Source organism: Aythya fuligula, chromosome 2 (genome assembly GCF_009819795.1).
Source record: "Aythya fuligula isolate bAytFul2 chromosome 2, bAytFul2.pri, whole genome shotgun sequence".
NCBI lineage: Eukaryota > Metazoa > Chordata > Aves > Anseriformes > Anatidae > Aythya > Aythya fuligula.
In genome coordinates, this window is record NC_045560.1 from 143,316,139 (window position 1) to 143,342,572 (window position 26,434).

Here is a 26,434-nt window from a genome sequence, read left to right on the forward strand (position 1 = left end):
AAGGGCAGATGGAAAGTAAAAGGTACACATTTAAACAAAACAACATCTAAGCATAATTATCTCTATTTGATATTGGACAAAGGCTGCATCTGTAATTTTATTTTTAACGCTCAGATTTCTGTTTAAAAAAAAAAAACAAAAAAAAAAAAAAACAGAACAACAACAACTAAGAAAAAAAAAAGTTTGATTAATTAAAATTTTGTCTATGCACTGCTTAGGAAAACATTTGTTTAACGCTTCTAAGTTATGCAGTAGCTAAAAATATGTAAACCATAGGGGATTGTTTTTTAAAATATTTTATTAACTTTTTCATCTTTCCCTATCCCCCAGATTCGTTTGCAAATGTTTTGAGGTCAACTTACCCACCTTTGAATATTTAGAACATCTAACACAATAGCAACTCCATCTTGACATGAACAGACAAATAACTGGGCAATGCATAATAAAATTCATAATAAAAAATTAACATTAAAAAAGTTGATGTAGCAAAAACTGTACTATGATCTATTAGTATGTTTAATACATAATACTGAATAAGGGACTTTTCAAAACTCATTCAAACATTCCACACTTTTTACTTTTTACTCCTGAGCTGTCCTCTAATGCACATTTTGAGACTTTGAAGTGTAGTGCACGATGACAGGATTTGCAATATTTGCACTGTTAGAAGAATCACTAGAAAATGGAAATAAAACTCACAGTGGAACTGGGAAGTATACAGCACCTTTCATGCACATGCTATATCAAACCTTTTTACAAAACTACCAAATATACTGTATAAACAAATGAAACAGATCTTAAATGTTAAAAATACTCAGTCTTGATAATAAAGTCCGTGTTGTTTTTGGTTTTGTTTATGCAGAAATTTTAGGTGGGAAATGTTTTATTTTGCTACAAATAGTGTAGCAAACACAACGGTATCTAATAAGTAAAAAACAGTATCTAATAGGTAACAAACAGAGCTTCTGTATGCATGGAAAAAATTGTTTTTACTATCTTACATGTAATATCTTAATATCTGTTCCTCAGAACAGCAGTTCTAATTCATACAGCGGGAGTTCTCCCTGCACAACTAAACAACTTATAAGCACCAGATACATGTATAGCTACAGGTTTATGTGTAGGAAACAGAACCATGAATCTTCTAGTAGGTAATAATAGATAATAATAATAACAACAAAACAACAACTAAACAAACAAAATCCTTACTGTCCTATGATGGCAGCACTGTAACTAAAAATGGACCTAGGCGTGTTTTGTTTTGTTTTATTCTGGAATAAACAAAGAAAAAAATCACAACAATTAATAATATTACAAGACTAGACTAGTTATGATTCAGCTTACATGGAATTTTCATAGATTGCTATCAAGATTAAAACAGAAAATACAAGTGCATGTCCAAGAGATATGTTGGAATAGGATAATGTTGCTTAAAACAAAGAAAGAAAACTTACTGCACGTCACATTACCACTACTTTTAAAGTTAAATATATGTGGATGTATCTTTATCATGCAAGCAAATGTACAAAAATAAGCAGTAGTCAGCTCCCAATATCAAGCTCAAAACAAAATTATATTCTGAATCTCAGTCAAATGGAATGTTATGTCCTAGTGTTTTAAAGACACACAGCACTTTAGTGGAAAATATTAACTAGTTAAGAGAAAGCTCATTTAAAAATAAAAAAGAAAATAAGCAAGAAAAATACTGCTTACTTAAAGCTTCAAACTGCATACATTGAAAAATACTGTACCACTGTGCTAGAGAGGCAACTTTCAAGCAAAGACACCTACCTTGTTATGCTTGTTAGTCAAATGGAAGGAGATCAAAGTGATAAAACACAGGGCAGTTTAGTTCAGAAAACTAGTCTGAATGAACCACTACTCAAAAGTGCTGTAACTGCTAAAACTTTGGATAATGAAAACATACGGAAGACCCATAAGCCTTTCTATTTATATAGGGGTGGAGGTTGCTCTTGATTCCAGCATCATTTCTAGTAAAGAAGAGAGGCAAGTGCCTTTGACATTTCCCTGAGACAAAGCTCCAGAAATAGATTATGAATCTGTGCTAGATGCACATAATTTACATATGCAATATGCTATAACTATACACAGGGTTCCTCTTGTAAACATATGATAGCAAAGGAAATTTACCACACATAAACCCCCAGTGGAAATTCTGATTTAAATTAATCTCATGGTCTAATAGCTAAAATAATAGCTAATACAATGAAAATGCTTCTATTGAAAAAAATTTTTCCTTCCCGTTTAGAATACTACAACTTGGGAAAGCTCACCTTAAAATGTGGGAATGCTAGAGGAACGTATCATCCCTTTATAATTAGTACATATATTTAAAATTTACTTATTTTAAGTTGTAAAGAATGTGTCCATAGTAAATTAGAATTTAACCATGTTTAGAAACTCTAGGCCTGAAAAAAGCAGTGACATTTACCACAAGAAAAGTTCATGCGTTGGAAAGAAGGATCAGACAAATGTATTTCTTGAGGTAGATCTTAATTCAAATTTCTGTATTTTAGAGACAATTTATTATCTTAACCAAAATTAATTAATCTCAAACAAGATGACCTGAGTTTTATGCTCATTATAGAAGCTTGAGTTCTAGGCTTATTATAATCATAGAATCGCTTGAGTTGAAAGAGACCTTAAAGATCAACTAATTCCAACCCCCTGCCATAGGCATGAATGCCACCAACTTGATTCAGGTTGCCCAGGGCCTCATCCAACCTGCTCCTGAGCACCTCAAGGGATGAGGCACCCACAGCTTCTCTAGGAAATATGTTCTTGTCCTCCCACTCAGTGAAGGATTTCCTACTAACATCTAACCTAAACCTACCCTCCTAAAGCTATTCTTCCTTATCTTATCACTCTCTAAGTTACTCTCCACCTTTTTATAAGCTTATTTTAAGTAATGAAAGGCTGCAAAGATGTCTCTCCAGAACTTTCTCTTCTCCAGACTTAACATCCCCAGCTCTCTCAGCCTCTCTTCATAGCAGAGGTACTCCAGCCCTCTGATCAACTTCGTGGTCCTTCCGTGGACTCACTCTAACAGGCCAATATCCTTCATATGCCCCAGACCTGAATACAGCGCTCAAAGCAGGGTCTCACAAGCGCAGAGCAGAGTAGAAGGAGACAATCCCTCCCTTGACAGGCTGGACACCCCTCTGGTGATGCAGCCCAGGATGCAGTTGGCCTTCTAGGCTGCAAGCCTTCTAGGTTGCTGGCTCTTGTTGAGCTTTTTGTCCACCAGAACCCCCAGGTCCTTCTCTGAACAGCTGCTCTCAATGAGTTCTTCTCCCAGTCTATGCTCATGTCTGGGACTGCCCCAACCCAGGTGCAGCACTTTGAAGTTGGACTTGTTGAACTTCATTAGGTTCACATGGGTCCACTTTTCAAGGTTGTCCAGGTCCCTTTGGATAGCATCTCTTCTTTCTGTTGTATCAGCTGCACCACTCACAATATTGTGTTCAATCCCAGATTAAGCTGTAGATTTCACCTGTAGCTGCTATCTCCTATTAAACCAGAACTGTTTTTCTCTCCTAGAGGGGCTAGCATAAGCAAGAACTACCAGTGATTAGTCAATATACATTAGCACATGATTTAAGACTCAATTTTAAAAGTAAAATTAACATAATTACCTGTCGATATTTAATTAACATTCTTTCTTATAAGATATGGTTAAGAAAAATGTTTTAGCAGGATTCAAAATGATAGGATTTTAAGGAAAATGAATTAATTCTCTAAATTAAATTGACAGTGTGAAATTACAATATTACCATGCTTTCAGATACTAACCATCAACTGGACTTAAACTATTCTCATCACAATGCCAGTTTACAATAAAGCTTCGATACAGATTATATAACCATAACTTCTATTATTACAAGTCAACTGTTATAATTCCATAGACTGAAAGCACAGGTATAGTCAGCCAGCACAACATAACTGACTTGAAAGCGCATCACTAAACATTTGAAATGCAACCAAATAAGTATGATTCATCAAGAAGTATTCTGAAAATGTTATAAAGATTTTCTAAATTTGCTCTTTCTTCAGAGACAACTGATAAATAAATACTAACATTAAACTAGTGTTTTAATACTACTTATTTGTACTACTTATTTAGTAACAGCATGCTGATTAGGAGTCAAAAAATAAAATATAAACCAAAAAGGTTAATATTCTATAAAGTGAATTTGTTTTGTATCACACATGGATTAAAACAAATGTTATCCATAGGAGCATAGAATAACTCAGGGCAAAATGTACCACCAGGAAGCCTCTTAGCCATGCTTCTGCATAAAGCAGCATCAACCCTGAGGTCAGACCAGGTCACTCAGGATTTTATATGGTCAATTCTTGAGAAAACCTCACAGGATGGAGACTGCCCAATTTCCCTGAGTCAACTTGTTCAAAAGTAAGATTCACAGCAAGTTTATCTTTATATATGGTCTGAAGATCTTGTTTCCAACTCTGCCATCTTTCTCTCTTTCTCAAACCCTACTCCACCATGAAAAGCTTGGTTTTGACTTTTCAATAACCCCCTTGAAGACACCAGGAAGCTGTTATTAGCTTTGCTGGCTTCTCCAGGGTGAACAAGACCAGCTCCATCGGCCTCTCCTCACAGGGCAAGTGCTCCAGCCTCCAGCTGCCTCAGCAGCTCTCTACTGAACTTGCTCTATCAAAATTGGATGCCTTATTCCAGCTGTGGTCACATGAGTATTGAGTAAAGGACAATAATTCTTTCCTTTGATCACACATTCCTGTTAATGTAGTACAGAATATTGCTGCCAGAGCACATTGCTGGCTTGTGCTCTGATTGCCGTCTGCCAGGACCCACAGGACCTTTTCAGCAGAGCTGCTTGCTACCTGCCATTACTATGCCATTCTGTCTTCCTGGGTGCAACACTTTACATTTGTCCTTGTTGAGTTTCATAAAGTTCCTGTTGGCCCATTCCTCTAGCTTCTCTACATCTCTCTGGAAGGATCTATCTATGACTATATTGACTATTGACTGATATTTTGGCATCATGTGCAAATCTGATGAGATTGTACTCTGTTACTGATTTTAGATCATTGGTAAAAACATTGAACAGAACTAGTACCATGACAGACCCTTGCAGTACTCCACTTAGATTCCAGGTAGAGTATGGCCTGTAAACAACTATCCTCTAAATTTACAAGTTAGTAACTTCAGTAGTGGAAGAATAAATGAAAATCGGTGGATTATTCATAAAGTAGTTCACAAAAAAAATATAGTATATGCTTGAAAAAGACCAAATAAATGGGCAAATTTAGACTATCAGACTGTAAAAACATCAGTTGACATAACAATAGATTTTTAACTCCATATAAATTGTGTTCCCTTTGGCCACTGTGTGTAACATTATATAGTATAAGGGCATTACAATCCAACTAACTTTAGACCTGAAGTCTTACATATCAGTATTAAATTACACTTCTGTGTAATGACATTTCTATGTAATGTAGTCATATGATATACCACTGAGGTATATAATATATGATTATCAGGACTCTGAGGGCCCTGGTGGGCATAAACAGCTCTGCCCAACATCCCCTAGGTCTCCCTCATCCCTGCCTGTGACCCAGGATCCTTTTTCAGCCCCTGAGGCTGTCAGCCCCTGCCCCGGTGAGACCACCACAGGGCCAGTCTCCAGCTCTCCGCAGCACTGCTTTGTGCAGCCATGAGCCCCACCCAGCCAGACCCAGACCCCAGCCTCCCTCTGTCCTCAGGGAGATGCCAGATGCTCAGGGCTAGGGCTGTCCTGAGTGTCCTGGCTCCCCTGTTCCTGGCCAGGGTGGTGGGATGGGTCCTGCCCTGCTGGTCTCCATGCAGATCACCTGCGGTCCACAGCTCACCAGCCCTCAGGGAGTCAGATGCTGCACCTTGACAGTAACTGTCTCTTCATCACTGTGAAAAATACACTGCCTACATACAATTAAAAGCATTATATTTAAGAAGAGGTAAGTAATTCTCTCTTATTTCTCACTCAGAATAAATAAACTAAGTTCATGTCTAAACAGAGTAAATGTTACTTATAAAGTAATATAAAAATGAACTACTTAAAAATGAAACTGTACCATCTGGTCTTTTATGACCTAAATGATTCCATGATTCTATGATTTTTGTTGTTGTTTCATTAAAAGGTCAAAATACACTGAATAAACAAGGAATGTTTTTAGTAATGCTTTTTAAGAAAGGTCAAGTGCGACAAAAACAATTCTCTAGGAAGGAAAGTTCTTTCAGTGTACATAATGATCCAAAACCCACTTAAAGAGATAAAGCTATTCCTACAGAACATTATGTGCTCTCAGCATCAGGTGGGCAGTAAGCAAACTTTTGAGCAATGAAATGGGCATCCAGTACAAAACATGAACTTTGCCTCAGGAAAAGCTTCCCTGGGAGATGTCCCCAGTGATCCATTAGTCAACAATTTCAAGATATCTAAAGCTAAATACTTACGTGTTACAGTTAATTTCAAATGTATTCTTTCTACTGTAGAGTGCCCTATCTAAAAGTAAAACAATTTGATTTTCAGAAATGTTAGATGGTTTCGAATACTTCTTACATTTCTTAGCTAATAGTACTTAAGGAGTTCTGAGGAGAGTGGTTGCTCAGAATATCTGGTAACAGCAGATTTTTGAAGAATGGTTTGGGGTTGGAAGGCACCTTTGGAGATTGTCTAGTCCACTGATTTCCTAAAGCTGGGTCAACTACAGCATGTTGCTCATGATAGTGTCATGTTTTGGATATATTCAGGGATAGAGACTCTACAGCTTTTCTGAGCAAGTGTAGTGGGTTTACATGGCAAGGTTTTGGTAGCAGGGAGCCATAGAGGTGGTTTCTGTGAGAAAGATCTAGAAGCTGCCCCATGTTTGGGAAGGGCCCCATTGTTTTCCAGAGCTGAGCCAATAAGTGATGTTGTTTTGTGCCTCTGTGAGAGCATATTTAAGACAGGGAAAAAAAACGCTGCGCCAGACAGCAGCAGGGAGTGAGAGAACAGCCTTGCAGGTGCCAAGGTCAGTGTAGAGGAAGGGGGAGAGGTGCTCCAGGTGCCAGAGCAGAAGTCCCCTGCGGCCTGTGGTGAGGACCATGGTGAAGCAGGATGTCCCCCTGCAGCCCATGGAGTACCACGGTGGAGCAGGGTTCCACGCTGCAGCCCGTGGAGGAGACCACGGTGGAGCAGGTGGCCCTGCACCAACGGAGGCTGCCGCCTGTGGAAGACCCCTTCCGGAGCAGATTCTGGGCTGGACCTGTAGCCCGTGGAGAGGAGCCCACGCAGGAGCAGGTGACCTGGCAGGAGCCGCTGCCCGTAGGGGAGCCAGGTTGGAGCAGTTTTCTCCTGAGGGATGGACCCCGTGGTACGGACCCATATCTGGAGCAGTTCTGGAAGAGCTGCTGCCTGTGGGAAGCCCACGCCGGATCAGTTCATCAAGGACTGCATCCCGTGGGCGGGACCCCACAGCACAGGGGACGAGAGTGACCGAGAAGGAGCGGCAGAGAAGAAGTGCTGTAGACTGACCATAACCCCCATTCCCCTGTTCCCCTGCGCCACTCGGGGGGAGGAGGTGGAAGAGGATGGATGGGGGGGAAGGTGCTTTTGTTTTTTTTTTTTCTTTTCCTTTGTTTTCTCACTTCTCTCACTTGTTAGTAATAGGCAATAAATCTTACTATCTCCTTATGCTGAGTCTGTTTTGCCCGTTACAATAATTATTGTGTGATTTTCTCATCCTTATCTCAACCATTGAGCCCCTTTTCACATATTTTCTCCCCGTTCCTCTTTGAGGAGGGGGAGTGAGAGAGCGGCTGTGGTGGAGCTCAGCTGCCCACTCGAGCGGAACCACGACAGCAAGTTGTTCCAGTTTTTATTACCTTTTCAGTAAAAAGGTTTCTTCTGTTTAAATGGCATTTCCTGAGTTTCAGTTGGTGCCCATTATCATTTATACTTAGACTTGGCACCAATGAGATGAATATGGTTCATCACCCTCTTTATACATGTATGCACTGACATAACCATTTAGGCTTGTTTTTTAAAACATAACATTTTTTTGTTAGAGAGAAGCGTGTTAAACAGCTACATTTTCTAAAATGGAATCACGTATTTAAAGAAACGCGTATCTGAACTAGAAGTTTAAAATAATATACATGCTACACATTCTTTCCACTTTTTCTTAGAAAAATATCCTACCCTCAAGTCTAACTACCTACTTCAACAGTCAAATTTTTGGATATAATTTTGTAGGTCAGCACAACAATTTATTTTCCAGAAAAACTCAAAGCTGACACTGGAAGAAAAAAAAACAAAAACAAAAACAAACAAACAAACAAACAAAAACTCCCTGAGAGATTTGTCCTGAATAAAAAAGCAAATAATGGGTATGTATCGCTCTAAAGAATATTCTCAAAAACAAAAAGATTTCTATGAAATTATCAATATTTCTTATATGTGTTGAGATAGTAAAATACCCTTTCAAGCTGTTCAGCTTCCTCAGATTATCTAAAATATCACCTTTATCTAAATCAAGGACATACAGATTCCTAAACTCCATCACAAAATCTATTCCTCCATCCAAAGATGGAAATTCAATATTTTCACAGATTTTTCCAATTTTCTAGAGTCAATAACCAATAAACCATGGCTTTGTGGCTTTCTGTTCTATGGGGGCCTCCTTTCAGTAATTTCTTTGTCTGTAAAAAAGAGCTAACTACTCTAACTACATCAGACCATGAAGACAAAGAAAGAGGTAGTGGTAAGTGGAAGTAGGATTTAGGTTGCAGATGATAAAAAGGAACAAAAGACAGAAATGAGGATTAATATTAGGCTAGGTTACTTGGAAAAAAAGCACAAAAGACAGACTGCAGAATCAGGAGACTAAACTGTGGAAACTAATGTCTCAACTAGTGTTACAAACTTCTGTTTATATTTTTATTTATTTCCATTAAATTATTTTTATAACTGTTAAATGAGCAATATTCCAGTCTTAATACCCCCTGGGAACAATAAAATCCTAAATATAATACTTTTTAAGAATGGATTATCTGTTGGTTTGTTTGTTTGTTTCTTTGTTTCCCTTACAAAGGAAAACATTTTTTGTTCCTCATAGGGATTTCTTTGCAGTATATGCCATTTCTTAGAACTTAAAGTCCTTAATAAAAAACATTTTTTAATAGCAATTACTTAAACATTACTGGGATTAATATAATCAGTTTCATATCTTCCTCTGCACAGTCTATCTCACAGTGTTGTCATTTCAAAAGTACTTTATGTAAACTTACAGTGATGGTAATTAATTTGTATTAAGCATGCCTTTCCTGGATTATGTGTGCATTTCTGACCAGCAGAAACCCTTTTTGTGTGGTTTTGAGGGACAAAAATTCAGTTACACAGAATCACATAATCACAGAATGGTTGAAGTTGGAAGGGACCTCCAGACATCATCTAGTCCAACCCCCCTGCTCAAGTAGGGTCACCTACAGCAAGTTACACAGGATCACATCCAAGTGGGGTTTGAAAATTAAAAACCTTTCCCTTCTCAAAAATGTAATTATGAAAGAGAATGGAAACCTTTTTGAATGGGTCTTGTATTGAAATGGTCATTCTTTATTCTGAATTTCTACATGCTTATAGCATATTATGTTTCTGTGTCTTTCATTAGGTTCTGGTTATATATGACTAGAATTTGGCTGTTAATAGAAATGCTAACAGTTTTACCATCATTACTAGGTATTTACTTCACATAAATTAAATGGCACTGTGATCATGTTGGCCGAGGCAAGAATTTCTGAAAGATTCCACAGAGTTCCCACAGTAAGTTCTTTTATGTGTAAGAAAACGTTACTGGATGAAAATTAAATGAGAATTCTCAGCAAGTATTAAATATTTTTTGTTTTTGTTAGCCTTCACAAGAGGTAAAATTGTGAATTTCTTCCAGATTGGTTAATATTCATAAACTTCCATTGGGGTCATTGGGAAGATGAATGATTATTAGCGTAAATACCACTGACTGGTTTTCCATAAGTGTCAAAACAGTGTGCTCAGACAGGTTCAGAAAAACAGCCACAAATCAATTTCCTAAAACTGAAATTTCTTTCAAGACTGCAATCATAAATTTGTTTTGACTGTTGATTTACTTAAGACATAGAGGTTTTTGAACTTTCCAGAGCAAAATATGATTTAAACTTGTGGTTTTTATGACTCTTTTCTGAAAAAACAAAAACAAAAACAAAAACAAAAACAAAACAAAACAAACAAACAAAAAAACTATGCAGCACCAGGCTGCATACAAATGAAAAGAAATTCTTACTTCTTGTATCTCCAGTTATAAACCTACATACACCCTATGCTTATTTGTTACACTAACACATATATCTATTAGGAATTAAAAGGTTGTGACTTTAATCCCAAATTTACTAATAAGTGAGAGAAGGAAGGGGAATGCCAGGTGAAAGTGCCCTTTTCTATTTGCTTTTGTATAAGCTTTATTTGATTTGAATATATGTCCTTCAAAATTCTCTTCGCAATGTATTTGTACAGATCAGGGGGCATCAAGAAGGAAGTACTGTAAGCAAAAATAAAACATTACTACCTAAGAAATTGTCAGCTTTGTGAAAAGTGTTAGCATTACCTAGTTTTCAGGTGCCATGGATTGAGGCTCAAAAGACTCAGGTGCCCTACTCTTCTAGGAACTTTCCAGGCAACTCTCAGCAAGTCACTTCATTAGCATGTGCTTCAGTTTTGTCATCCAAAACAGAAAGAATAACTAATTCCATAGTGAAATTATTTAGAAATACGTATATAAAATGTTACATAAAAATCAGCTGTTACTACTCTTCTCTTCCATACTGGCACATTTGAAAAGTCAATACTGCTTTAAGCTAATATAATTCAGTTTTAAATAATATACAGTTTCCTAACTTTTCTGTCTATTTCTGTTCTGTCACACTAGATGCCTCCCTTTTGTTTGTTCCAATATTTCCATTTCTACTATTCTATGGCTTACTTTGATTTCTGCTATGATTCCTGTTATTAAAAAGGCAGTATAAAGAACAGTTTACTGCATAAAGTACCTGCCAGACCCAAGTGCCTAAGTCTAAGGCACTAGACTGCATTGAAGATAACTCTTTTTACAAGTTAACTGTTTGTTTTTTGTTTGTTTGTTTTAATTGGGATACAGAAAGTACAGTTCAAGTTTCTTCCTTTTTGAGGAAATCAGGATATACATTTTTCACATTCCAGTTGAATTTCTGAACTATCAGAAAAGTATAAATCTCTTTCAATTTCTCCCAAGTTATTCCCCTTGATACTGAGAATTTAAATATTCATTGGATGAAACAAAGACCAAAAATTACTCACTTAGCCTAATTTTATAACCAAGCGATTAAAATGTAAGGGTACTGGGAGAAATTTTCCATTTCTACCTCATTGAATAAAGAAACAAGTGTAAGAAGCTAGGCAAGCATTTATTCTCTGAGTTTAGTCCCTTTTTTAAGTACTTACTGAAGCTAATTTTCCATGGCAACTTTTAACTGATACTCTCTTTAACCAGACAGCATAGGTTTAAATTTTGTTTCTTTAACATAAACGTTTGGTTTTGTTTCTGAATTTTTATTAAAAAAAAAAAAAAAATCTGATTTTTTTCTGAAATGCATAGACCACAGCACCAACAGGAGTCAAAGTACAGATTGATTTATACAGTGGTGTATTTTCTGTTTTGTCCTCCATTCCTTTCTAACATTTAGCTAGCTTTTTCAGGCACTCTAACCTTAGAACTGTGTGGTGCACTTCGACTATCTTAGAATAGAAGAGCTTGACGATATTACTGAAAATAGTAATGATCAACAGAGACCACCATTTTACTTGCAAGTTAAGATTATTTTTTCAGTGCTTGCTATGCTAAGAAAGTTACAAAGAACTAGCACAAGCTAAGGTCTTTGAATTCCTCAGAAATGTACCAGGAAGACTATGTAACTCTAAGATCCCAGTCACACAAAGACAATCAATGTCATGATGATTTAGGAAACTGGTACAAGTGTCTCACATGCTGCTTGTTAAAATGAACCTCTGCCTAGGTATAGTGATGATAGTTTGCTGTTTCTTGAGGCAATGAAGGTGCCCCTCAAAAAGCATGGCAGAAGTATCTTTGCCAACTTTCTGGCCAAACTGCTAAGAAGAGATTGAAGGTAAGAATGATGAAAAGGGAGATGAGTCACATTTAAGTGAGATAGCAATGGAAATGAATGCAAAGGATTTAGAGGAATATGAGAGACTTTAGAAATGATAACACAAGGTGAAAGGACACCTTTCTCGTGTACACATTCTGTGACAGTATACGTGTTTATTAAATTCCAGTTGTTTGTGAATGGGGGGGGGAAGTTAAATTTTCATCTTTAAGGTAATGCTACTAATACAGTACACAAATAGAGTACCCATTATTAACATATAAAAAGATCCACTGAGTGGAACCAAAGTGGAAGTAGTGTAGCTGGAAACTGAAAAGGTAGTTCAGAATACTCTCACATTCCTTATTTAGAGTAGAAGTTATTAAAAGCTAGACTTATCATTCAATAGATTAGAGGATATAAAATCTTATTTACCAAGGCGTTTGGAGGATACTTTGCACATGTTTTTACTTCTGTAATGAGATAATGTTAGCTTTGAAGAGTAAAGCCAAACATCATCACCCTCACCTATACTGTGAATAAGTAAAAAAAGTAGTATCTTATTTAACAGTAAGAAATAACTTCTGACGCACCATATTGCATGGTTCATTTCCATTTTCATACTGCAGAACAGAATTTTGAATCTAATTTCTCCACTGGAAAAATAGTAGCTTTCTTATCTTTAGGCAGGAAACTAATACTAATTTTGGCTAATACTCAGTCTTCATGCATATGATGTGATTAGAGTCTTCAAAAATAATGCAGGGGAAACATTCAAAAGAACAAAGCAATTATATTTCACATATTTTATGTTTCAACACAGTTCTGTTCATACAATAAACTATAAAAACTACTGCATCTATCTTTAAAGTACAAAAGCACAACAAAAGTTCAAGTGCTCTCAAACAACTAAGCAACAAACAAGCTGTCTGAAGAAAAGAAATAGATACAGAGAGAAAGGGTAGTTCTGCACCATAGGGTACACAGTCTGGTTAGAAAGTATATGACAAACTTAAATATGAGGCAAGACACCAAAAAATCCCACATTCGGTTATTTCATTATCTAGTTCTCTACATCTGGCTATTATCAAAATTATCTCACTCTGTACTTGGATGTCCCCTAACACCACAGAAAAGATCCTGAAAATGGAAAATGACCTCCTAAAATTAAATAAGAAGAGAATGTTAGGCAGGGAAAAAAAAAAAAAGGAGTGAGGTGTGGGGGAAGGGGAAATCATCCAGCAGAAATACTTCTATCTGATGTAACTGACAGTATTCATTCTAACACTTAAAATCTGTTTTCCAAAATTAGACTATTTAAGGTTTGTTTATGTTCCCACTAAACTACATAGTGGTCAAAAGCGTTCAAAAATTAACTCAAATGGCTTATCGCTTTTAATTATCTAAGAAAAAATAAATAAATTTTCCACATGAAAATTAAGTCACTTCCTGAAAAAGCCCAAGCATATTATAGGAACATTTGAATGTCACCATTTTCAAAGGGGAAACAGAGTGTTCCAACAGTTTCTGTACCAATAGATATTCTGACTGTATAGCAGTGCTTTATCCCACCTTTTTCCCTGTTTTATCCTGAAATGAACAGATTATCAGTGCAGTATGTTACAGTGATTGGTGGTCATGAAGCAGATATTCAGATTAATGTATTACTGTTTTGACCTTATCAAAATGAAGTATCTTAGCTAACTTGAAGTCAAGAATAATTCAGTACATTTTTTCCTCTTCTACAAAGGACTTGAAATTACTTAAAGCCAGTGGTACATAAAACATAGTCTCTCTCTTTTGTAAACAATGAGCATGTGTAGAATATTAAACACATTAAAACATTTGAATGCAACTAAAATACTCATGTTGTGTTTTTTGTTTTTTTTTTTTAAGAATATGTAAAATTAAGAAGACACACCTATTAAATCATCAAAAAAATTAGGAAGGACTCTATACTATATCACAACATTAATTCCAGAGTGAAAATACAGTCCATCAATTTAAACATTAGCATGCATTTGAAATTTTCAATTTCAAACTTAGCTCTTATTTATTTATTTATTTATTTATTTAAGACTTGTGTTCTTATTTGAAGTAGAAAACACTGAAGTGAAACTTTAGAAATGGATCCTTCCAGTTCCATATGCAGTAACAGAACTAAGTTAACATTCAACAATAATTTTATTAAAACCTATAAATGTGAGAATTCTAAAAATACATTTTAAAAGGGGAGGGAAATGAAATAGAGAAATATTTCTCCTCTGACTTGATTACAGAAAAAACAATGTCATTCTATGCACTGTCATTGTGTCGATGAATAGCTGTGCATAAAAGACATCTCAAGAATGCAAAGGTGAAAAATCATCTGCTCAGAAAGTAAGATGAAGCAAGATGAAGCAAGGCTAACAGACCCATGAGTATGAAACTCTGCTGCAAACATTTACTTCTGGGACAATATATGAAATTTAAGTTCTTATGCCTAGGGGAAAAAAAATCTGATGATAAGTTTCCTTCTATGAAAAGAAGATTCCTTTTTTCTGTCTACTGCTAAATCAGGTAGCTATCTGGGCTGTATTTTGACAACAGGACTTCAGGGTCTATAAAGGGCTATGAATCTACAACACTGAGAATTAGATGTCTGTCATTAAAAACAAATAAACAAACAAAAAAACCCAACACCACAACAACAACAAAAAAAGCAATCACCAAACAAACGAAAAGCTTATCTGCCAAATAAATTAACAATGCAACAAGCAACTTCTTTATACCACCTTCTGTTTTATATTACAACCACTTCTATGGCTGTAACTCAAGTGATGCAGCACTTTAATTTCTCTCAGGGAATCTCAAGATCCCATGAATGTGCTGATATTAAACTTCACTTCATGTGAAATCCCATCCAAGATTAAGACACCTATATTTGTGTGTCTGGACGTGTCCTTGGTGTACAAACTCATATTATAATCAACAGAAATTAATCAATGTAGTCAGTAAAATACAGCATTTTAATCCATCTCAAAGAACAATCCTTGCACTGCATATAATACCTGCCTAAATGCTGTTAGTTGCCATTTTACGTGTTCTTTGACTTCTTCTAGTTCCTGTACAGAAGGGTATGGTCTCCTGTAAATTCTAATTTGCTAATACTATGCAGATGTGTCGTTTACTCTAGAGCATCTCTACCCACCCCCTCCCATATGGTCATCTGTGTAACTGCAACCTGTACCAGCAGTAGGTTGACCTTCCCAAAGCGTGGGGGTTAATCTTCCTTAAATCTTCCTATATGTAGTTTGGTCCAAATTTTGGTCCAATTTTGATACTTCATAACACACTGCTTTTATAATATCTTGCTTCATCTTCAAATGCCAGAAAAGCACATGCACTTCTGTCAGCACCATAAAGATACCTTAGATACCCTATCTCATATGTCAGTGCACGTGTATCTGTGGACGGATGAATTGTGTCCAGATTTAGTAGGTATTTAGAGAAAACCTACAGATGACAAAACAGAGGTATCTACATTTTGATGTAGACTTCTTGAAGCTGGATCTCACCTACAACCTTGTCATAACTGCTGAGTCTTCCAGCAGAAGTATTGTGTACTGTTAGTTGCAACAGGTTTTGAGATAAGTAAAGACAAATTGCATTTAAGTTGTTGGAGTTTCTGAAAAAAAGTGATAAAGATGGTTTTCCCCTTCTGGCAATTCTAGCCAAAATATTCTGAGGCAGATCAGTAGTATTTACTTTGGAGTAAGAAGTTTTTTACTTGGCTGCCAATTGCTTCAAATTATCTCTCAAAGCAAAACAAACAAAAAGTCTAGCTCCATAAATCATTTCTGAATGAAGACAGATTTCTATTCGTATGCAAAATAACATAAAGAAAAAAGAACAACAGAATATCAAACAGTGAAAGGTTGAGTGTCAGTTTTCTCCATACTGGACACATTGAAAGTGCTGGCATTCACCTTATTCAGCTACACTTAGCTCACTGTCAAGTTTTAGGCAGAGTAACCATTTGGATGCTTTTCACACATGAGAATGACAGCTAAATTTTATCCTATTCTGAAAAGCTTATGGATATGTTTCATCCCTTCATCTGTATTTTCCTATAAGCAAAGATTCTTAATAGAAGGCAGACATGATTACTGTGTATTGTATATTAGTGTACTCAACTGACATATCTGATACTATTTTGTTCTTGAGTATTATTTTGTGTATGGCCTAAACAGTGCAACTGAATTACTACACACGAGAAAGGGTGGAGAAAGCCTAAGTAGTTAGGAAGTTGATTTCACAAGTGAGCTGAACAGCAAGTACAGGGCTACCACTGGAACCTTCCAAAGCTTTAAAAAGGATGAGAAAGAAAGAGAGGATGCTGGATCTCAAAAGAAAGCAAAGTTACAGTCTTAATGTTTAGCTATTAGAAAATGGAGAATTCTTTTCCAAAAGCCCTTTCAGAATCAAGGTATGCTTGACATAAAGAATATTGAAGACTGTGTACTCCCATCTATAAGACTAGAAGCTGTGAAGCTACCTTAATCCCTTCTGTCCACTTGGATAGCATTATGGATTCATGCATAAGTGATGGGGTGCAAAAACTAGCCAACAGAAAGTAGCAAGCACAAGGAAATTTTATAGGAACAGTGAATGGACGGAGTAAAAAAGAACAACTAATTTTAAAAACAGCAAAAGAGGATTACCAGTGCTGAGAGACATTGCAGCAGCAGCTTCAGGAAGATCCAAAAGGCTTTGGCTGTAGTTCAGTAAACAATTTCTAACTCAAAAGGAGTTTTAACAAAGCAGTAAGGATAGAAAACACCAAGATGAAAAACCTTCAGTGAATAGAAAGAAATGCGGAAACGTGATGAAAAAGAACAAGTGTGTCTTGGTTATGACACTACAACCTGGATAGGGTGGAGGGAGAAATCATTTTGATTCTTTTCTAATTAACATATATCACTTTGATTATCATTTGCAAATATCTGTTAAGAAACGTATAATTCACTACCTTTCATGAATGAAAATACCTATTAAAAGGAATTAATGCACATAACATGCATGACCGTGTACTCGCATGAAGCTGACAGTTTCCCTTAGTTTCGTATACCTCAGTAAATTTAATTTGTTCTGGATAAGCCAAATTATACATTTTCACAGGTGTTTGCAAGACTGAAGCCTTAAACAGAAAATTAAGAAAATTACAATTAATGAAATTAAAAGGTTGTTTAGGACATATTATGTAATTTCCCTAGATTTTTGGATATGCACCTTATTTTTAAGGATTTGTATAGCAACATTGTTATTCTTCTTTTGAAATGGTTAGGTCACAGTAGCTTGAGATGTTACACTGAAGCTACACTGCATGAGGCTACCTTGTGAAAAAGAAACAAAAAAAAATACCAACAACAACAACAAAAAAAAAAAAAAACATTTAAAAAATAAATAAATTTATGAGCATGGAATGAAATAAGATTCCGGTATTTCATATTTTGTGTAACAGTGATCATATAACCTGGTTTATTTTGTTTCATTTTAATAAAATAACTAACAAGTTTTTGCAGATTGTATTGGATATAAATGGCAAAGTTTTGGCAGCAGGGGGGTTACATTTTTTACTTTTATGACAGAAAGTCAGGGGCTGCCCCATGCAGGTCACAGCTAGTTCCAGCTGGCTCTGCAGTAGACCCACAACAAGACACATCTGAGCCCTTCAGGGGGAATTTGTTGTACCTGTGTGAAAGCATATTGAAGAAAAAGGCGTAAGCACTGATATAAAAGAACAAGACTAGAGAAAGAGGAAGTGCTCTGTTGCAGAATGGTAATACCCCAAAGGGGTATCCCATGTATCACTCTATCCCATGGATAACCTATGTTGAGCATGTACTTCCCTAAAGAGACTGTAGCCAGCTGTTTACCCAGAGAGAGGAAATGAGTAAAAAGGAATGCATGTCAGAAGAAAAAAGTGAGAAAGGAGGAGAAGCAGAAACAAACTCCTATGCTCTGGCTCCAACCATCAACAGTGCCTATCAACTCTTAGAATAGACTTAGGTGTATGTAATGTGTAGATATGAGGAAGAGGAATCACAGAATCACAGAATCACAGAATTTTCTAGGTGTCGTGGTTTAACCCGGCTGGCAGCTAAATACCACGCAGCCGTTCGCTCACCCTCCCCCCTCCCTCTCTGGGACGGGGGAGAGAAATGGAAAGTGAAGCCCGTGAGTTGAGATAAAGACAGTTTAATAAGACAGGAAAATAATAATAACAAAATAATAATAACAATAATAACAATAATGTTACAATGGTGATAATAGGAAAGTAATAATAATATGTACAAACAAGTGATGCACAATGCAATTGCTCACCACCCGCTGACCGATGCCCAGCCTAACCCCGAGCAGTCCGGCCCCCTTCCCCCGGCTAGCCACCCCTATATATTGTTTAGCATGACGTCAGATGGTATGGAATACCCCTTTGGCTAGTTTGGGTCACCTGTCCTGGGTCTGACCCCTCCCAGCTCTTACTGCACCCCCAGCCTGCCTGTTGGCAGGACAGAGCAAAAGGCTGAGATGTCCTTGGCTTGGTATAAGCACTGCTCTGCAACAATTAAAACATCGGGGTGTTATCAGCACTCTTCTCATCCTAAGCCAAAACACAGCATTCCACCAGCTACTAGGAAGAAAATTAATTCTGTTCTAACTGAAACCAGGACACTAGGTTGGAAGAGACCTCAAGATCATCGAGTCCAACCTCTGACCTAACGCTAACAGTCCCCACTAAACCATTTCCCTAAGCTCTACATCTAAACGTCTTTTAAAGACCTCCAGGGATGGTGACTCCACCACTTCCCTGGGCAGCCTGTTCCAGTGCCTCACAACCCTTTCAGTGAAGAAGTTCTTCCTAACATCTAACCTAAAACTCCCCTGGCTCAACTTAAGCCCATTCCCCCTCGTCCTGTCACCAGGCACGTGGGAGAACAGGCCAACCCCCACCTTGCTACAGCCTCCCTTGAGGTACCCATAGAGAGCGATAAGGTCGCCCCTGAGCCTCCTCTTCTCCAGGCTGAACAAGCCCAGCTCCCTCAGCCGCTCCTCATAGGACTTGTTCTCCAGGCCCCTCACCAGCTTCGTCGCCCTTCTCTGCACCCGCTCAAGCACCTCGATGTCCTTCTTGTAGCGAGGGGCCCAAAACTGAACACAGTACTCGAGGTGCGGCCTCACCAGAGCTGAGTACAGGGGGGACGATCACTTCCCTAGCCCTGCTGGCCACACTGTTTCTGATACAAGCCAGGATGCCGTTGGCCTTCTTGGCCACCTGACCACACTGCTGGCTCATATTCAGCCGACTATCCACCATCACTCCCAGGTCCTTCTCTGCCTGGCAGCTCTCCAACCATTCCTCTCCCAGCCTGTAGCTCTGCTTGGGGTTATTGCGCCCCAGGTGCAGGACCCGGCACTTGGCCTTGTTGAACTTCATGCAGTTGACCTCAGCCCATCGGTGCAGCCTATCCAGATCCTCCTGCAGAGCTTTCCTACCCTCAAGCAGATCGACACACGCACCTAACTTGGTGTCATCTGCGAACTTACTGAGGGTGCACTCGATGCCCTCGTCCAGGTCATCGATGAAGATATTAAAGAGGACCAGCCCCAGCACCGAGCCCTGGGGGACGCCACTAGTGACTGGCCTCCAACTGGACTTGACTCCATTCACCACGACTCTTTGGGCCCGGCTATCCAGCCAGTTTCTAACCCAACGAAGCGTGCGCCAGTCCAAGCCAAGAGCAGCCAGTTTCTTGAGGAGAATGCTGTGGGAGACGGTGTCAAAAGCCTTGCTGAAGTCAAGGTAGACCACATCCACAGCCTTTCCCTCATCCACCCAGCACGTCACTCTGTCATAGAAGGAGATCAGGTTCGTCAGGCATGACCTGCCTTTCATAAAGCCATGCTGACTGGGCCTGATCGCCTGCTTCCCCTGCAAGTGCTGCATGATGACTCTCAAATGAGAGGTGTCTGGAGCAAAGATAAGCCTGCAAAAGGAGGAGAAGTGTTTTCTCTAGCTATTTCAATGCATCTTTGTTTCCTAACACCCAAGCCAGTAACTAAATATTCTGAAGTCAAATTCCCCAAGTCAAGTCTGTTTTGACCATGATGGTAATTGATAAATGATATTCCTTATCTTTGTTTCAACCCACATGTTTTCTGGATTGTATTCTCCCTATTTTCTGCCTTATCCCAAAGCAGGGCAAGAGAGAAGTGAGCAAGTGGCTTTGTGGGTGCTTTGCTGTCAGTCAGGGTCAACCCACCTCACAAATATATTAGCACAAAATACGCAGTTCTGCAAACAACAGCTAGCCAAGGGAGTGATTAGGTGAGTGTTGAAGTGCCAAGCAGTGATGAAATAAGACAATTATGTAGTATTCTGAAGCTCAGAATTTGAAATTTTTCCTTAGAAAGAGAGAAAAATGCAATAAAGAAAGCTAAAGTAGATGAAGTGATAAGAAATTACTAATTCTAGTTACAGAAGGAAGCCAGAAAAAGTTAAATTAATATTCATCTTAACTAAGCAGGTGAAAGAGTGTGCTTTTGCAATGAAGTTATTACAGCATTAAAAAAAAAGAATAAGGTAAAAATGTAATATATTGAGAGTATTATCAGATATGTTCTCAAAAGTGAAGTGGAAATAAACTCCTGATAAGAAAATCTTTCTCATCTATCTGTATCACACTGCCCTTTGGAATAACTGTTTTTGATTTTATTAATCATCTTCTTTTGTGACAACTTGTGTCAATATACCAGTGAAATTAGTGATTGAAAATTGTCTTTACAAAAGGGCTTAAAGTTGACTCTGATAAAATAAAGGCTTTTCTTCTTAAAAATAAATAAATTTTGTATACATTCTTGATTTCTAAACTTATGAAATATTTTTAGTATGTTTACTTCCTTTCCTTACACTCTCCTACAGTCTACATCATCTCAGAGACTACTCATCTCTATTACCTGACCTTACATATTTCATTTTCTACTGTCAAGTTCAACTTGTAATGATCATATCTGCTTGAGTATGAACATTTAATGCTTTTGCGTGCTGAAATTACTGTCCATATATCAGTTTCTTTCAAAAAGCTGTAAAAGATATTTTCTTAATTTCTTTATACCACAGCCTTTCACAACTAAGTATAGAGTACACTTTAATATACATTCAGAAGTACATCATTAAAAATTAAATGAGCAAAACAATAATAAGAATTCTATAACATAATCACTACAAATTTAGGCATATTAGGTGGTGAAGAGAAACTGCAGTTACACAGCATATTCAAATTTCTGAAACCTGACCATTAAAGTATTTTATGTGACTTGCCAAAAACTAGACAAAAGTCTATTCTCCTTAAGCTAGCACTTCTGTTTTTTTCTGAAAAACACTTCTGGCAGGAATGTGAGTGTGCCATCCTAGATTTAGTTTGTTCTTGATAATTCAAAAATGAACATCTGCTCAATGCAAATTACAATCTGCCAAAATAGTTATCACATTGTTTCTCAATTGTTGAGTAGGATCCAACACAAAATTTCTACTTGTTTTCAACAGTACCATAAGCTAGATATCTTCCAGTAAAGTACGTGGTTTATTGTATTGGGTATGAAGGATGCCATGAAAAAGATGTCAGTGCCTTTTTATAAGAGTTACAGAAGCTTTGCCTACAGTAAGTAGGCTCCTTTTCACTGAAGTCACTTATGGTACACATTACAAAATCTAACAGAGTCTAAATACAGGTAAACATATTTGCCTAATTAGTAATCAAATTCTACTGTGTTCTTGTATAGAATGTATTATTTGAGGCAAGCACACAGTACTAAAAAGTTATAGGATAAGTTACGTGAAAAAAAAAAATTGTTAGCTGTAATTTTTATATTAGTTGATTAATTTTACCAGATTCTGCAAACATTTATGTAGCTAATATTTCCTATGCTGAATTAGAACGGAGAAATGTAAAAGAAATTCCTGAACTAAGTCTCATAAATAGGAGTGCTATGATTTTTTTTTTTCAACAGATAAACGGAAATGCAAAAGAGCCCAAAAAGAGCTACTGTTCATTGAAGATCCACTGGTAGACCATAGATACTGAAAGATATTATTTACAGTAATGTTTGTGAAAAAGTAGACAGTATTACAATACACTAATGAAGCACAGTTTTTATCAGCACTTCATCATGATAATGATCTTGCTCCAAATGGCGATACTCCCAAGTTAATGCTTCAAATGTTTTCACTCTTATTCAAAATAATGCTTGTTCATAAAAACAGTGGATAAGAATCTTACAGGTTAATTGAACCCTTAATAGCACAATGCATTCATAAATAGGTAGTACGAGATAATAGTGATGAAATGCCACATTTGTAAATAGAAACTTACTCACTGTTTTACAAACATGATTTACAAGACCATAGAGGCAAACGCATATTTTAATAATAAAAAACATTATTTCTGCATGTGTTTTGCAATCTCTTTCAGAAACCAGGACCATTTTAAAAGCTAAGTACTGCACAGCGGAGAGTGAAATAGATACCTGCTGTAATGTTATATTTATAAACTATACATATACACACGACTCATACTCGAATATACTGTAATTTGGTATGTCACGCAGCTGACTTTATCATTCATGTAAATACAAACTACACCTTTATAGGGATTTTTTTCTCTAAATGTAAAATAGATCTTCCCATTTCCCCCATGACTTCAAGCTTTTTTTTTTTTTTTTTTTTTTAATAAAAACAACAACAACAAAAGAAATGTATTTATATAAATGTACCTTGGTAGTGAGCACTAAATCCACGGTATCGATGATTGCTGTCTGTTACAAAATGTAGTCTGAGCCAATTTTTGTTGCTGATAACTGGAGGAGGTATATTCATGCCAGAGAGCCTAAATCAAAATAAAAAAATATTAATAAAAGATAAAATAAAATAAAAAATATCAAGGCTGAAGATCAGTACATTTTTATAAAGCTCTGACAAAGATCTTGTATGGAATCTTTTTTTCTTTTTTAAACACACATGCAATTCATAATGCTGGTGAGTGAGACTTTATATATCCTTGAATAATATGTTATGACAAGTGTGAACAGACAACATTGTCCACTCTGCATGACAAAGTGATGGGATACAAATCAGCGCTAATCTGGAAACCGTACAGTCACGCTACTGATCAGGCACAGCATTATCATAACGCTCAGGCTAGAAAGATTTTGCGTCTATCTAGGTCAGTGGACAAGTTAGGCAGAACACTGCTCTGGGCAGCAGGAAAGGTATTGCACCCTGTGACTTTCATGTTCAAGATACGGCACAGGAGAGCTTAAATCATGCAGACCACTGAAAACTGTAAAACAGACGCATTTTTCAAAGGTTAATACTTCTCTAAATTCAGGGAAAACAGAAGTAACTGTCACTCTGTGGCTTCAGTGAATATGCAAACCAGTTATTAGAAGAGAAGGGAATTGTGGTGGATTGACCCCATCCATCAGCCAAACACCACACAGCTGCTCGTTTGGTCCCCCTCCCCTTACAGCAGGACAGGGGAGAGAACAGGAAGGGTGAAATCTAGAAAACTCATCAAGTTGAGATAAATACAGCTTAAAAAAACAGCTTAATAACTCAAACCAGGGGGTGGGGGGGAATCCAATGATACAAAAGCAATCACTCTGCTCTTCCCACAGACAAGACCTAGCCAGTCTTCAAACAGTATCTACCTGCCCTCAAAGCCCCCTCTCCTCAGTTTTTATTGCTGACCACGATGTTGTATGGATGGAATATCCCTAAGATCAGTTTGGGTCCCCTCTTCAGCTTTTGTATCCTTCCAGCACCTTGCCTTTCCACAGCCTACTCACTGTGGCAGCGGAGAGATAAAAAGAGAAAGCCTTGACGTCGTGCAGGCACTGCTCAGTAACAGCCAGAACACTGGGGTGTTAGCAACTCTGTTTTCGTCACAGACCCAAGCTACAGAACCATATAGACTGCCATGAAGAAAATTAACTCAAAAGAAGTCAGGCCCTGTATAGAACCTATTTTTTGTTGTAGTTTTTCTTGCTTTTCTGTTTTTATTGTTAGGACATTGTTCCAATTACTGTAGCCTTTCATCTTGACTTGCTCATTATGAAGGTCTGAATTAGAGGTAAATTTGTTTGTTTGCTTTGTTGTTGTTTGTTTTGTTTTGTTGTTTTGCTTTTAATAGATGAAGTGAATGTCAAAAGGTGAATAAGCTTTTGATAAAAAATCCTTCAAATCAGTAATCCAATATATTTTTCTTACTAAAGCAGAAAGAAAAATCACATCTTCAGGATATCTACATACCCACCTAGGTCCTTCCCTTTTATTTCTAAACAGAGTTCTTGCTGTAGTTAGAAATAAATGCGAGCCATTTTACATTCACACATTGTGGATTCCCCTTCTATGTTTAAAAAATTCTATAATGAAACAGGTCACAAAGCTATTCAGGCAATCTACTAGTGAGATTTAGTTTTAGTAATTTCTTGCTTTTACAGAGGACTTTTCATCTAACCTTTAAAGTGGCTTTGCAAAGTACAATAATGTCATTATCAGTATTTTTATCTCCATTTTACAGACAGAGAAAATCATGCACATGGAGGAAACTACTTCAATCACCTAGCAAGCCAGCAACAAAAAGAAAACTGGAAGAAAGAATCTGAAAGTTCTAAGCTCTGGTTTTTACAACTTTGCAGTAAAGTTAGATGACTACAATGATAATTTTAACAAAAACTAATTCAACCATTATTTCATTAGCGTGTACATGGTTTCTAGATGAGGAAGTGGTCCTGATTTCTCTGTATTATTACAGCCTTGGCTGAAAACTGTGCTGGGGTGGATGGGAAAGTGACCTTTGTAGCACTGAAAGAAATTGCTTGCATTCTCAGGGTAAAACCAATTTCTTTTGGGGGTCAGCCTTAAGGAATTTGCTTGGCTCTACCATTACTCAATTCCAGATTCTGAATTGGTTTAGTTATTGTTATGGACAATGATCAAGGTACATTTGAAGTCAACTGTATTCACAGTGAAACAAGTAATTTAGAAGTGAAGAAATATAAAAAGTATCCCTTAAAAGTGTCTAATAAGCTTGTGTAGGTGATATTGTTTTGTAAGGAAGATTTTGAAAGAAAAACAACTTGGAGGTGGTAGTGTTCCTTACATCTTTTCACAACCAAGCTATCTGAAAATGGAATTTGTTTTAAGACCATTGTCCAAATTTCCGAAACTGTGTTAGTGCCCTCTTTCCCTAAGGGACTATCATATCTGACAAAATGTCTGGCTGTCACAACTTGTTATTTAAGGGCCTGAAAATACTTGCTTTAGAATGTTTTTATACTATGGAAACCCACTAAGTGATCATTTCAGATCATTTCAGATATGGAACATATGGAATCTAACTTTTTTCCAGCTTAATGCCTGTTTAAAAAAAAAAAAAAAAAAAAAAAAGCATGATTGTTTAAAAAAGAATTTAAGAAAAAAAATAGTGCTATGAAATTGCAAAAGGATATGTTTAGTGGATAAATCCATGGTGAGTGTATAAGCAAGTATTTATAGAAGTATTTATACCTCTTTTTGGTGTTCTCCCCCCCCCCCCCCCCCCACCTCTGCCCCATAGAATTGCCAGTCATTTCTGCATGAACCTGAAGAAAACCAAGGAACAATGGTTTTATACTAGTTGCTATGTAAGACCTGGGTATTCTGTGTACTTCTCTGGTAGGCTTAAGCCAGTAATACTATTCCTAGAACAAAGTATGCAAAATATAATCAGAAATACCAGTTATGGTGCCTCTTGGTTTGTATAATTTATTTATTTATTTTGATTTTTGTCCTTTCTTGTTGTTTTTTAATATATATATATATATATATTAAAAAACATATATATATATATAATATATATATATATAATATATATATATATATTAAAATATATATATTGCTAATTAAGAAGTTGCATCCCTTCTTCAGGAAACTGTGGCTATCAGTTTAATCCTTGTTTCAGGCAAAGGGATAAAGGAAGGGGAAATCCAAAATGTCACCTAAGTTCATTATCCTCAACACAAGATAGCATCTATAGAAAGAGGCAGTTTCTGTACAAATACATGTGTAATTTATGTGCACTTTCTACCATTTGTATTTCCAAAATGATCATTCTGCAGAAAGGATTAAGGTTTTGATCAAGCAATAAGGAAAAT

General features: G+C 36.9%; 1 protein-coding gene across 1 annotated transcript in view; it reads right to left on the reverse strand.

Annotated features, from left to right (window-relative positions):
• CSMD3 (CUB and Sushi multiple domains 3) overlaps positions 1–26,434 on the reverse strand; it is a 681,859-nt gene that overhangs the window by 423,925 nt on the left and 231,500 nt on the right. Inside the window, exon 6 of the mRNA XM_032181613.1 lies at positions 23,012–23,124. Within this exon, the coding sequence (XP_032037504.1) occupies positions 23,012–23,124 (113 nt within the window). The remainder of the gene's footprint in view (positions 1–23,011; positions 23,125–26,434) is intronic.